Genomic DNA, 14,578 nt, shown 5'->3' on the forward strand with positions numbered 1-14,578 from the left:
ACTTCATCAACGATGACATATCGATTTATATGTGAAGTTTTAATTTCTTGAGCTGTTTACAAAAGCGGGAGTGGAGCACGATGTCACTAGTCCTGTGAGTTTCATATTTCAAAGTTTTGCTAAAGACTGAAGTAGAAAACCATGAGACTGTGATTCTGGAGCTTTTTTTATTTTTTCATTCTGATACCGATTTGGTGCATGGCTTTGGGTGGTTCCCTTAAGTGTGCCAGAGATTCAGGCCTTATTACCTCACTGTAGAGGACCGCAGAACCCAGAGATGGAACCTCAAACTCACCTTCCCCCATTCCTCACACACTGGGCACTCCTACCCCACACCAAGGGAGCTCCAGGGGAACGGCCGTCCTCCAAGACCATGATTTTACCATGAGAGATGAACTTTTGGGATCAAAGAAGGATCAAACCCATGTTGGGGAAACCATGAGCCAATGAAGTAATGTGTGCTCAAGTCCAGGTTCCTTTAGAGGAACCAGAGCAGTTCTGCTCTGGATTTTTTTCCCCTCCGTTAGGATTTCTAGTTACCTGAACCAAGTTTATCAGCCTGATTATTTTTTTCCTGCTTGCACAACAACTCACTGCAGTAAGTAATTTGACTCAGTACACGGCAGCAAGGTCTTTTAGGTGATGTGGGTAATTATAGTCTGCCTATTTCTCACACACAGGTTATAATTAGCTATTTTAAAGGAAAGCTGATTTTGAATCCACTCAAACGAATAAATACGCTGGCAGGCAAGTGGTGTGTTCTGTCATTGCATTAATCAGCAATGAAGCCCAAGCAGAAGGGGAAGTACCTCTGGGGGCTTCAGGCTCCTGTGCTGGTCCGGTGACAGCACACGTGTACTTATTTCTAGCCATAACACTCCTTTCCACACTGGGCACCAGAGACTGAGGTATCTCCAAGCCCTGACTTCACTCGTCACCCCCAAGTCCTTCCGCAGCCTGCAGATAGCGCAGGTGCTGGGACTATCTCTCGGAGGCTGGGGAGCTCTGGTAGTCGCAGGGCTTGGATAACCAGGTCTCCCCGTATCTGTACCGAGCCACGCAGCACAACCTCTGCATGAGAATGACGAGTGGCAGGGATAAGGAAGAACAATGCACAAACTGTGTTCGGGTTCTTTCAGGTGTGATATTGAAGTTTATCTTTTAATTGTGACTTGACTTTCTCTTTTGTTTGCATCCTGTTCTGAAGTTATAAAAACATATTTAATTTCTGTTAGCTATTGGGAAAGCTGGCTGTGGTACTTTCAGGTTTCCACCTTGTAAATATTTGTGAGTTTAACCAAGTGCTGTGTCTGCTTAAGCTTTTGTTAGCATTTCCAGGATACAGCAATAGAAAACAGTACTTCTGCCAAAGTTTTTACCCACAGAAAAAAAAATTACCCAGGCTAGCTATATGGCATATCATTACACAGATTATCAAGAAGAGAGAATTATATTTAAATTTAGATTGAATGTCATGTCAAGACTCTTAAGTCTTTGTCCACTGTGAGCTGTAATTTCTCCACGGACAAATGTTGATGGGAATTTAGTAGCCACTTCACACAAACAGTTTAAAAAAATAAGTAAAAGAGAAAAAAACCACAGATCTCCTGGCCACGTACAAGTAGCAAGTGATGCCACAGAGTTAAGGATGCCTGTAAGCATGGGAATCAGCGAGCTCAGCTCTATGCAGTCACAGAATCCCAGAATGATATGGGGTTGGAAGGGACCTCTGGAGATCATCCAGTCCAACCCCCTGCCAGAGCAGGGCCACCCAGAGCAGGTTGCACAGGAACGTGTCCAGGCGGGTTTGGAATGTCTCCAGAGATGGAGACTCCACCACCTCTCTGGGCAGCCTCTTCCAGGGCTCTGCCACCCTCACAGGAAAAAAGTTCCTGGACCTCATGTTCAGATGGAACCTCCTGTGTTCCAGTTTGTGCCCGTTCCCTCTTGTCCTGTACCTGGGCACCACTGAAAAAAGACTGTCCCCATCCTCCCGACACCCACCCTTTAAGTATTTCTAGGCGTTGGTCAGATCCCCCCTCAGTCTTCTCTTCTCTAGTCCTACATGTTCTCTTTCTTAATATGCAAATTAGTCCCTGATGACATGTGATTTTTGATACCTTTACATCACATATTCATTTGGAAAGATCTGAGGGGAACAGCAAGTGATTTTTATTGTTGCCATCTTCTCTCTAACCTTTAAAAGGAACCTGTCTAGACTCCTCCCTAAAAGGAATTTTAGGACTAAAATGCTTTTTGGGACCCTGACCATAATGTTTAGGTTGGGACTTATAGAAAGCAGAATTTTATTGTGTCATCTGTAGCCCTCTCTGTCCTTTCAATGGGAACCAATCTACATGACTCCCAGACCTGAAGCTGCCTGATGGTACGATCCCACATTTTTTCAGCATCAGTACACATCGAGCATACAGACCTCATGTTTCGTAACGATCAAAGTTCTGAACTTTGCATTATCAACAAAGGACTCGTTGGATTTTATCCCACACTTCGGTGAATATGGAAAGTAACAAAAGGCAAAATTTTTCTGGTTTTTGGAATGCTGCGGAGGAAGGAACTATGGCAAAACACCAAAAGCCTTGGAGAATAATTTCAGATTAATCCCATCTGTGTGTTTTTTAACAATCTTGCTCAAGACACTGTTGTGAAACTAGCCTTGGCTAAAATGCTTCTACTTGTAGTTTGTTAAGTTTCTGCTTCATTATCAGTATATTAAAATTCTTTAAATTCGACTAGGGTTGAAGGTCTGAGCCAGTTCAGTAATGGTACCTTGCTATAGAATCACAGAAAAATAGAATCAAAAGGAATATAATGATTCTTGGCTTTTAGAATTTCCTCTGGCCCTGATCTAGCAATATCCTTCTAAGTAGCAGGATGTAGCCATTAAAATCAATACATAAGAACTTGGATATCTTGGGCATTTTTTCTTATTTAAATTGAAAACCCAAGTAAGAAGTAAATCACCCGGTGCCCTGGTTCCTCACAAGGTTTTCTATTATCAGTGTGATCAAGTGCAATAAATAAACTCCATGTGCTACCACGGGCTGATCTAAACTGACCATTTCCCAGGAATTCTCTGGTTACCAGCTGGAAGAACAGATGATTTTGTCATTTCCTTTCTGGTTAATTCACTTGTAATAAAGAACATACGAAATAGAGCGGTATGGCAAGGCTTTTTAATCCATTGGGAAAAAAAGACTTAGTGAGAAAGTGGGAAATTAGAGTGGGTGTTTAACCTGTAAAGGCCAAGGGAAAATTGGCTGTGAATCCCAGTTTGGTGATTTGCACTGTGTATTTATGTCAGCGTATATAGTGTTTTCTTCTTGCAAATTCTAGAATTCTGGTGTGGGTTTATTCACACTAACCCAGTTTAAATCAGGGGAGACTTTACCTGACTTGTAAAGTATGTCTTGTATTTACTTCTCTAAGAAAAACAGGAGGAAGGGGTCCCTCTCTACACGTAAGAGGGGGCACTGGAATTGCAGTGCTCCAGCAGGCAATGCTGCTGTGGTGCAGACCTGTTGTCACAGCCTGCTACTCCTGCCACCCTTGGCTTTGCTCCCAGCGTCAAGTAGGGCCCTTCTGTGCACGTCTGTTCCAAGTCACGAAGGGTGTCTCTGTCAATGGGGTGGGATCCTTGAGGCAGTTGCGGTGGTCGAAGTCACCTCGCACCTGGTTCTTCATTCCCCTCACCTGGGAGATAGGGTCCCCTCAACACGCTGAAAGGACGGTGTAAGCACCCCTTGCCCAACTGGGAGTGAGCTCTGCCATCTCGGCTCAGCCACCCTCCTGAGGCCGTGATGGCCGATTTAAGACCGGGTGGGTCCCCAGGTGCCTCCTCTGCTCCTCCTGCTCTGCCGGGCTGGGCCGTTCCCGGCAGGGGTTGCCCTCGGGCTTGCCACAACCCCCGTTCAGACACCGCCGAACCCCAACTCCTTCACCCGGGCGGCGGCGGGGCCGGGATTTACCTCAGGCGGGCGGACAGCCGCCTCGCGCCCAGCCCGCCCTCCGCGCGCGGGCGACGCGCCCCCTGCCGGCCCTACGTACGGACGCACGCACGCACGCACGCACATCACGCGGGGCGGGTCACGTGACGGCGCTCAGCTGATCGCCGCGCGGGCGGCGCGGCGGATGGCGCCGGCGGGCGCGGGGGCAGCGGCGCGGCCTGCGGTCACGGTGAGCGCCGGGGCCGGGGGGAGGGCCCGGGCCGGTGTACGGTCTCCGGTCACCGGCGTACGGTCTCCGGTCACCGGCTTCTCGGCTCATCTGCCCTTCTCCCGCAGATGAACGGAGCCCCGCGGGACGCGGCGGAGCCGGCAGCGGTGTGGGAGCGGCCCTGGTCGCTGGAGGAGATCCGTAAGGGCAGCCAGAGCTGGTCTTTGGCCTCGGACGCCGGGGTGAGCGGTGCGGCCGGGCCTGAGGGGTGTGTGGGCCTCCCCCGGGCTTTGGGGCCGTGTGCGGGGCGGTGCTGCCGCCCGCTGGCCCGGGCAGCGGCCGGGGGTCGGCCTGCCCGCCCTCGGGGGGCAGCAGCGCTTCGGGGTCCTCGCCGGGCGGAGGGCGGGGAGGGCGGCCCCGGTCAGCGCCCGGCGGTAGGCAGGCTCCCCCGTTGCTTTAGCCCTCTGCTCTGGGCGAGAAAACTTAAACGAGGATTTGGCACCAAAGGAGATGCAAAATGGAATGGAAACGGAGCAGGATGAAGCTTGGTCCTGGGTGTACGGGGGGGTGCTTTTGCCTAAATTGTGTTTATTTTGATGCTCGGTTGAAGTGTATGGTCAAATCTGCCTGTGTCATGAATGGTGCCGAAATAAAAAAGGAGTTGGATGCTGACCAGTGCTTTCCTCTGTTGTAAACAGCTTCTGCATTTTCTACAAGAGTTCTCACAGCAAACCATTTCCAGGACTCATGAAATCAAAAAGCAAGTAGATGGATTGATCAGTGAAACAAAAGCCACCGACTGTCGCCTTCATAATGTCTTCAATGACTTTCTTATGTTGTCCAATACGCAGTTCATAGAGAATGTGAGTATGTTCTTGTACACCACCAAGCTTGTTTATATGTGACATGGAGATCAGAGTTTTGTTTTTAGGACTATAAATGAGTTGGGATCTCTGAGATGTCTTGGTATATCTTTACAGGTAGCATGAATGTAGCATTTGGCTGCACTTGGCTGTCTAAATATGAGGAATGTTATACAATGCTTTAAATTTGCCCAGTGATATTATAGAGTCATAGAATCATAGAATTGTCTAGGTAGGAAGGGACCTTTTAAGATCATCTAGTCCAACCATCAACCTAACTGATAAAAAACCACCGCTAAACCATGTCTCTAAGCACTATGTCAACCTGTCTTTTAAATCTCTCCAGGGATGGTGACTCCACCACTGCCCTGGGCAGCCCATTCCAAGGCTTAATAACCCTTTCAGTGTAGGAATTTTGACCTAATATCCAATCTGAACCTCCCCTGGTGCAACTTGAGGCCGTTTCCTCTTGTCCCATCGCGTGTTCCTTGGGAGAAGAGACCAACCCCCCCTGGCTACACCCTCCTTTCAGGGAGCTGTAGAGAGCGAGAAGGTCTCCCCTCAGCCTCCTTTTCTCCAGGCTGAACACCCCCAGCTCCCTCAGCCGCTCCTCACAACACTTGTTCTCCAGACCCCTCACCAGCTTTGTTGCCCGTCTCTGGACCCGCTCCAGCAGAATTAGTGTTATTTTACACTAAAAGCAGTTGGTATTAAAGGTGTTGGACTGCGGGTAGTTGTCTGTTACGATTGGTCGTGATGAGCGTGTTTGTTGGTTAATGTTCCCACTTTATGAATATTGCTATTTTAGAATGGCAAAAGCTAGACATGAAAGCCCGTTTCAACATTGTATCGATAGGAGCATGTGTATAATTAAGATATAGGGCTCTAATTATCAGATTTGTGGAGGGTTTTTCAGCACTGCGAGTTTTATCAGGTTTTCCTTTGATCAGCATCGTTCTTGAGCCACGCGTGTCTCATCTGACTGAAGCTGTGATGCTGTTATTCGAAAGATGCTGGCAGAGGACAAGTCAATGGAAATCTGGATTTCTCTTGTGGGTTATTTTGATGGGGGTGGTGGGTGGGTTTTTTTTCAGAGCTGCAATGTCTTTTTTGGCCTACCTTTACCGTACAGCATATTGGCTCTGCTGAGAACAGTTTGTACCAAACATCTTAAATCTTGGGTGCTTGAAGGTGTGTGTTCCCAAATATAAGGGCACAGAAATAGGTTCTCGTTTCTAGTGCTCAGTTTAGTTAACGTGAGAGATCTGTTTCTTCCCAGGGGATAACTGCACCTGTGGTTGAGAGATTTGGATTTAGGTTTGCAGGTCCAAGGGGGAGTTTTTATTCCCCTGTCTCCTTGTAGCTGATCCTACAAAAGAGTGCTAAAAGAGCTGGGTGGGGAGGGATCATCAGGACAAACTGAAGGCTGAGGGAGGACGTGAACCTTCTCTGTAAGTACAGGAGAAGGGTAGATGCTAAAGAAGAAGTATTAAATGACAGAAAACAAAAGGAAAATAGCCTATAAAATCACGTTTGACTTCGAGGGTTTCTAGAATACCTTTGTGTTAGGGGCATTAAAACAGTGCTGCTTTTTAACACATTCAGGTCAATCTGTGAACAGTGATAAATCGTCGGTTTGTCTTCTACTAGTGCAGTGACGTTTGCAGTCAAGTTACCATCTTGAGATGGTAACTTCAGGGTGATGACTTCAATGCATGAAGGAGGCTATGAAGATGCTTGGTGTCATCCATGGCTTTTCTAAAATATGTAATAAATTAACGTCTAATTAATTGCACATTAACAGCGTATTTTATTTTGGTGGTGGTGCCTGTGGTTTCGCTCCCGCAGCAGTATGATGTTCTTACTTGGATTAATTTTGCTTGACTTTTTAGAGAGTATATGATGAAGAAGTGGAAGAGCCTGTTCCCAAAGCTGATGTTGGAGACAAAACAGAGCAGGTAGTTACCGAAGCTGCCTTGGGCGTTGGCAATATGTTTGCAGCTGGTGTCTACCTTCTCATTTTCAAGCTTATTTTGTGGGTGTTTACAGCTTACGAACCGAACTGTTTCTTCTCTCCCTGAAGTCCCTCTGTTGTATAGTGCGTGTCAGTCAAACATAAAGTTGGCGGTAGCATTGGAGGCTACTACAGTGTATAATAATTTGTTAACGCCTCCCCAAGCTCAATACTGTGTCCAGTAGACAAGACTTAAGAATCGATTTTCAAATGGTTATGCATGTTTTTTCAGCGAGAGATCTAAGGTCTTGGGCATTCTTACTGTATTTGGACATAGCGAATTGGGGAAGCAGAATCTGACTGCAATTCCCAGGAATGAAAACTCAGAGAGCTTTTTATATATCTTACATTCTAGGTGTATTATACCATAAATGTTCCTATGTTGGGCTGGGAGCACAAATAAGATAGTACCGTGCTGATGTGGATGTTTATAACATCTCTGTTTCTGGGAGTGATAAAGATGAATTAAGGCAAGCAAAAAAAGGTCCTGATGGTCTTTCTTTTACATATCACAGAATGATATGGGGTTGGAAGGGACCTCTGGAGATCATCTAGTCCAACCCCCTACCAAAGTAGGTCCACCCAGAGCAAGTTGCACAGGAACGTGTCCAGGTGGGGTTTGAGTGTCTCCAGAGACGGAGACTCCACCACCTCTCTGGGCAGCCTCTTCCAGGGCTCTGCCACCCTCACAGGAAAGAAGTTCCTCCTCATGTTTAGGTGGAACTTCCCATGTTCAAGTTTGTGCCCATTTCCTCTTGTCCTGTCCGTGGGCACCACTGAAAAAAGACTGGCCCCGTCCTCCTGACACCCACCCTTTAAGTATTTCTAGGCGTTGATCAGATCCCCCCTCAGTCTTCTCTTCTGTAGACTAAAAAGACCCAAGTCCCTCAGCCTTTCCTCATCAGAGATATTCTAAGCCCGTCATCATCTTTGTAGCCCTCTCGTTGTACTAATTTGAAGTTAAAATTTTGCATGCATGTGGCAGTAGGATTGAGTCTTGAGTAAAATGCAATGATAACGTGTTCTTCCTGTTATTAAAGGAAAAGACAAGGGAACAGAAAGAAGCTGATCTGATCCCCAAGATCCAAGAAGCAGTGAATTATGGGTTGCAAGTCCTGGACAGTGCGTTTGAACAGCTAGACATCAAAGCAGGCAACTCTGACTCAGAAGAAGAAGAAAGTAATGAAAGGGTGGAACTGATACTCGAGCCAAAGGTACAGAGACCTGTTCTGGGAGCATGGGTTTGTGTTTGGCTTATGTTGGACTTGCTTTTTGCTTCTCTCAGCAGCATCGCTGCGTTGGTATAAAATTGGTATTTGTTACCTAAAAAGAGGGTTTGATGACTGCATCAGGAGTCAGGATGCATCAGGATGAAGGAGAAGTGCTCCTTGCTGAGATGTTCCTTGTGTAGCCTCTTGTCTCACAGTTGGGTTAGCTTTAAGGTATGGCACCCTAAAGGGAGTTAGTCGTGTGTTAGGCAGTGAAATGGGAAAAAGAAGCCTCTGTTCTGGGTGGAGTGGGACCTTTATATTTCATGCTTTTTAGGTACAAACAGTATCTTCATAGGTGGTTATTCTCCCAGTAATTAAGAACCCTGAGTGCAGGATTTGGGATAAGACTGATGCCCGCAAGTCTTTGCGAGGATATTCTTCTGTTAGATGACACCTAGAAAACAAATTGGGACCACACAAATAGAAGTAGCCCCATTCTTTAACAGTGTTTAAAAAGGAATAAACCTCAGCTGGTCCACCCAGTTGCATGCTGACTTGAAGCATGTGTATGGTGGGACTCTTTTTGAAACAAGCTTGTACCTTCCTTGAGTTAAAAGAAGGGGTGTAAGAGCTGTTCCTCAATGTCAGAATGACCTGATGTTGTCTCTTTCCAGGATCTCTATATTGACAGGCCTTTACCTTACTTGATTGGCTCTCAGCAGTTTATGGAACAAGATGATGTTGGCCTTGGAGATCTCTCTAGTGAAGGTATGTGCTGGCACGACCTTTTATTCCCATGTGAGTTCCTAATTGGAGACTGGTCTGTTTTAACTCACAGCCTGGATTATACTGCGTGGTGTTCTTGCAAGTTTAGAAGCACACGCTGTAATTAGGTGGGGGAAAAATGTGCATTGTGCTGTAGCAACCACTTTACTGGGATGGAAAGCGGTAACTTCTCAGTAACTTGTGCTCCGTGTCTTAGAAACACAAAATGCGTAAATTTTAGCCACTTTCAGAGCTCTTCCAAACCACCCTCTCTTCCATCTGATTTTTGGTTCTCTTCACAAAGCCTTTAAAGTTGCTGTCAATATGTTTGGTGACCACATTGCTCTGTGTAGAGATGTCACATCTGATCTTAACTCTTCTGTTTTCGTTTACAATAGAAGGATCAGTAGATAGCGACCGAGGAAGTGTCATTGACAGTGAAGATAAGGATGAAGAGGTAAGTGACAAGTGACAGCATCAGCTACTTTGCACAAGCATTCACGAGTCCTCAGTTGTGTGTGAGGCTGTTAGTGACCTTGCTTTTTCATGTGGGGTCTCCAGATATATTGCGGTTTGTCTCTTCCCTATGTCAGTTGTGGTAAATGTGCTTTTTGTCATTATACTTTTGCAGTAGTTTCCTCTGCAGCTTTTCAGAGGGGCAATAAAGTGGTATTGGCTCTAGTTGCTATTATAGTAGAATACTTCAAACTGAAGTGTTTTATTGTGGTCTAATTTCACTTTCTGAACCAAATAAGATTCTTATAAAGAATTGCATTTATGGAGGACAAATTACAGTTACAAAGAATGGGATGGAGATTAACAGGAGCAAGTTTAAAGGTTAAGTAGTTATCAGTAATGTACCTCCAGGGTTTGCCTCATGAATCTGCTGTGTTGGGCTAGAAATTTCTGATGTGTTTCGCCTGTCTTGGCTGGGCTGTCTCTGCTTTGTAACTGTGCTGTGAAAGCACTCCTTTCATCCTGAGGAGTTTGCTTTTGGTATCTTTGCTCAATTAAATCCCTTTTGAGTTACTCAAATGTGCTATCAGTTGGAGCTTGCTGTCTTTGCTAAATTAATGACTTTCTAGCGAGCTCTGTTCATAAAGATGGTCAACGGGGGGAGAGAACCGATTCCAGTAAGAGAATCCAGAGGTTCTGAGCCCTCTCTTGACCACTGCACAAAAATAACGTGTGATACTTGTCTTTGGGTCTCTTGTGTTCCAGGAATCAGATGATGAATTTGGAAACCCTAGCGAAGATGACCAAAAGACGGTACGGTTATATACCCTGGTACAACCTGAAAGTCCTTCCACTGGTCACTCAGTGAGGGTGCAAGAAAGAGGAGATAAGAGCTCTAGATGATTAACTATTAAAAACTTTGGTTAAGCCTGATTTGTATAATTTTGTATGGGAAGGTTGTCCTGGCCGGATGGCAGCATGTTGTGAAATTGAACCTGGGTTGGGCTTAAGTACATGCTTACAGTCCATCGTTAGATGCAAATCCTATGCGGGATGCCATTGCCTGATGTGTGTTTTCCTCAGGAATAACTTTGGAGTCCTGAGAGCTTAAAGAATCTACCCCAGGAAAACAATTGTCCTGTAGGATTATTTGGTCTATAATTAAAATTATAGATTTGCTATGCAGGAAGGAAGGAGCAGCACATGAGTATGACATGAAATCAAAGATGTGAACAGTACTAGATGTTTGAAAAGTATGTCCATTTGGATAACAAATGGAAAAGGAAAATAAATGTTTAAACTGAAAAATTCAAGCCTGACTTGAGCTGTTGGTAGTAGGTGGTAACAGGAGAAAGAATCTTACCCATGTTTAGATGTGCCGCTGCAGATCCTCAATCTGAAATGATTTAGTGCCAAAAGAACAATGTTTCAAAAAGCAATTCTTTTCTTTAATCTGTGTTTTGATACAATAATGTTAGGAAAGCCCTCATATGTTACCTTAAGCTATATTGAGTATAGTATAGTATAGTTGTAGGGTAACTTTGGGTGCCTGATGTATTTTAAGGAGAGCAAGTATCTTTGGGTAGTTTGTGATTTAGGTCGCTTCTGGGCCTTTGTCTGTGCCAGCCCCCAGCTCACAATTAATTTCATCTTTTCATCCTTTTTTTCTTATTGTCGTGACTGAGGCCAAGATGCGGGGATGTATTCTCTGCTATTCTGCTGTCCACCTTAGGAATAGCTCAAGGTGATGTAATTTTTTACTAGCTGATCACAATGTTCCTGATTTAAGGCTAAATAGTCGGTCTTTAGTGGAGAGGAGGTTGTAAACCAAGGGAAGCAGCACAGTCAGAGCTAGAGGTACTCCTCCTCCCTTGCCTCTCAAAAGCTGTGAGGTACCCCAAATTGGCTGAATGTTTCCCTCCTTTCAGGAAATTTGCTTTGAATATTTTTGTCTTAAGCTGATGTAGTTTTGTGCTCGTTCTGTACGCCAACTTCAGGAGAACACAAAAGGGTATCGTTATTTTTTAGAGAACAGCACAGATAAGTGATGAAGATGATTATGACGGCTGTGATCTCTTTGACTCTGAAAAAGAGGAAGATGAGGATGGAGACTTGGAGGAAAGCACAAGGCCTGTAAGTAATTGTTGCTTGCGTGGAGAGAGATTTGACTTCCCTCATGAAAAATCTGTCTTTACAGGGATTGTAACGGTAGCTCTCAGTTACCTGGGATGGGATCCTGTTGAGAGGGCCTGTAAAAATCCTGAATTGTCTTTCAAAATGGTTGTTCAGGCTTCGCCCCCTTTAAACTCGGGGGCTCCTGAACCCTAAACTGGCATCAAAGCTGTCTTTGAAGGTCATTAAGAAACTACTTGTGCATTTGCATGTGATAAATGCTTCTTGCTTGTCCTGTTCCCAAAACGAGATGACATTAAAAATTATGTGATCATAAGGGCCTAGAAATGTGGGTGTTTTTTCTCTTGATGCCCACATAATCTTTTAATTGCTTTCTTAATAGAAGGCTGCATTGCTGCTTCTGAGGGCTTCAGTCAAAGTCTAGGCAGGACATTGTATGAGTGAGACTGGAGAGTACACTATTTATAATTGCAATTGCATCAAGTTGGTAACTGGATCGTATGTAAGGAATACGCTGGTTTTTGTCCCCACTCCTCAGAAGAAGAAGAGGCCAACATCATTTGCAGATGAGCTGGCAGCCCGAATCAAAGGAGAAGGACCAATCAAACAGGATGAAGAGCGTTCGTGTAAGTTAACTCTAGAGCTTTGATAAGCACTTGTGAGATAGTGGGGAGTCTCGTGAGGGAGCTGGACAGGAGATTCTGTGTAACAGAAGTTTCATAGATCTGTTCTTTGAATAATATGTGTTAGGTGAAAGCCCAACGAGAGGAACTAAAGACACTATTTTGTGTTCCGAGAAACTTTTTGGTCATAACTTGTAGGAATTAATTGGAATCCACTGAGTGTTACAGTGGAAAATACACTGATTTCGGGTAAGACAGGTCACTCCCCAAGTGCATGCATGGTTAGAAAGGTTTCTCTCCAGTCTGTTTCTCCCTCTACTTGTAAAACTGCATGTTTGACCACATGTTCTTCCCCCTGTTTCGGGTGAGCTGTACAGCGGAAAGCCCCTCAAACAGCAGATTTATATTTTCGTGGCGTGTAGGTTGTTTGGTTTTTCCTCTTTGTGGCTTAAATATGCTGCATTTTGAGGAACTTTTTCTTGCTACTGTTTTCAGTGATTGTTTAGACTAAATTCTGTGTTTAGTTTTGCATTGCTGTCAAAGGGAGTGGCCTCTCAAGTAGTTATTCCTGCAGCAAAGCAGCAGTTGAAAACAGCTGACTGAAATTGAGCTGGGAAATGATTGTGAGCCTGCTTTTGACCTATAATGCTGAGAGCATGAACAGACAAGAACAGTGCACGTTCTTCTGTGGTTCAAACAATCCAGCTGGGTCTGTGGGTATCAGAGTATAAAGCAGACCAGCTTATCTTGTTTGGCTACAGGGAAATCTTCTGTTCAGTGAAATAACCTTGAGATGGTAAGGCCAGAGGGAATAAAACTGAATCAAGGATAATATGTTTAGAGCCATTTGAGATTCTTAAAGGTTCTGCCTTCTCTGTGTGAGATCTGCACCATCTGGAATGCTGCATTGCCCTCTGGCATCTCAGGTGACACTAGTCTGTGTGTGGGCAACTGCGTTGAACCCACAGTGTCTGACGTAATGATGCTATTACAATTTTATGTGCAAATTTTAGAACTTCATGGAATTGGTTCAGTAGGCTGATTCATATGAAAAATGTACAGGTCAGCTTGGGTTAGGTTCTCTTTATTGTACATTGATCACAGGCTACAAGTAAAGACGGACTGTTTTATTTATGTTTTGAAATTTTCATTTTAAAGCCCTGTCACCAGAGACCAAACCAAGAAAAACCCTGAAAGAGAAGAAAGAAGTGAGAGTTCCGTCGGATGGTAGGAATTCCTCCTCTCTTGTTTGTGAATTGTGGGTTGGAATGTAAGACACTGTTTAGGAAACTGCAACGTTTAATCTAGAGACTGGGTGAGATATCAGTGAGTGTCCTTCAAGGCAAGTGTGTACACAAGTGTTGGTTGTGATGTGCATGTAAAACAAGGCTAGAAACAAGCCTAGCAAGAGTCCCTCCTTAAATGTGGTCTTTTGGAGCAACCATATACAGCCCAGTCTGATGACAGCAGCTTCTCTGTATGCCATGTTTATGAGAGAGACGGGATGGAATCAAACCAGTTTGAATTTTGGTTGTCTCTTTAATTCCCTTTCCTGAAACTTGGTCAGTTGTGCCACAGCTCTTGGCTCTTGTGCTTTCTAGATGAAGACGATGACATCTTCAAGCCTCCTAAGTTGACTGATGAAGACTTCACACCGTTTGGGTCGAGGGGTGGCCTCTTCAGTGGTGGAACGGGTCTCTTTGATGATGAAGAGGTGAGAAATGGAGTGTGTGTGTTCCCCTTTTAAAAACAGAACATAAGATCTTGACAAATTCTCACCTCTGGAAGGTAAGGGAGGGGAAACAACATTTTCTTGTTCAGTAATATTCAAGCATACTGGAAGAGTGTAGCTTTCCATTGCAGAAAGAACTACAGAAGGGAGGGACTTATGTTCTCCTTGGCACAAAGGGCTCTCTTCTGCAGTAGTGCTGCTGGGGATGCAAGTGTAGTCTTATCATTACATTAGGCAGGTTCTAACTCCACCAGAGCTTACTCAGCACCTACCTCACTTCTATCTGTGGAGATAGACCACATGCCATACTGTGTGTTTATTTTAAAACAGAAGATTTCTATTAAAATGCCTGTGAGAATACTGAGTTTTGTCATTCTCTCTTTCTCCCCAGGTGTGGGAGAAGTTTGAGAGGAAAGAGAACACGATGTCCTTTCCGTTTTATCTTTCACAAACCCTATCCCAACAGTGGTGCTGTTGGGTTTCTCTGTCTCTGTGCTGTTAGAAGTTCCCTATTGCAATTCCGTCGTGTTCTTTCATCCAGCTGTTGTACAATTCCTGCGTTACCTGCAAGAAAAGTTCACCTTAAGTTTGCTCTTGTGCTATGTACC

At 44.8% G+C, this 14,578-nt stretch overlaps 1 protein-coding gene across 3 annotated transcripts in view; it reads left to right on the plus strand.

Annotated features, from left to right (window-relative positions):
• Positions 1-4,134: 4,134 nt before the first annotated feature.
• Positions 4,135-14,578, plus strand: part of LOC141469109 (WASH complex subunit 2-like) — a 36,944-nt gene continuing 26,500 nt past the window's right edge. For all 3 annotated transcript variants that reach the window (XM_074154432.1, XM_074154433.1, XM_074154434.1), the window contains exons 1-12: positions 4,135-4,194; positions 4,302-4,415; positions 4,872-5,036; positions 6,929-6,994; positions 8,091-8,264; positions 8,936-9,029; positions 9,425-9,483; positions 10,248-10,295; positions 11,511-11,615; positions 12,154-12,241; positions 13,397-13,465; positions 13,840-13,952. In XM_074154432.1, the coding sequence (XP_074010533.1) occupies positions 4,150-4,194; positions 4,302-4,415; positions 4,872-5,036; positions 6,929-6,994; positions 8,091-8,264; positions 8,936-9,029; positions 9,425-9,483; positions 10,248-10,295; positions 11,511-11,615; positions 12,154-12,241; positions 13,397-13,465; positions 13,840-13,952 (1,140 nt within the window). In that variant the 5' untranslated portion in view covers positions 4,135-4,149. The remainder of the gene's footprint in view (positions 4,195-4,301; positions 4,416-4,871; positions 5,037-6,928; positions 6,995-8,090; positions 8,265-8,935; positions 9,030-9,424; positions 9,484-10,247; positions 10,296-11,510; positions 11,616-12,153; positions 12,242-13,396; positions 13,466-13,839; positions 13,953-14,578) is intronic.

The sequence above is a fragment of the Numenius arquata genome, chromosome 10 (assembly GCF_964106895.1).
Source record: "Numenius arquata chromosome 10, bNumArq3.hap1.1, whole genome shotgun sequence".
Taxonomy (NCBI): Eukaryota; Metazoa; Chordata; class Aves; order Charadriiformes; family Scolopacidae; genus Numenius; species Numenius arquata.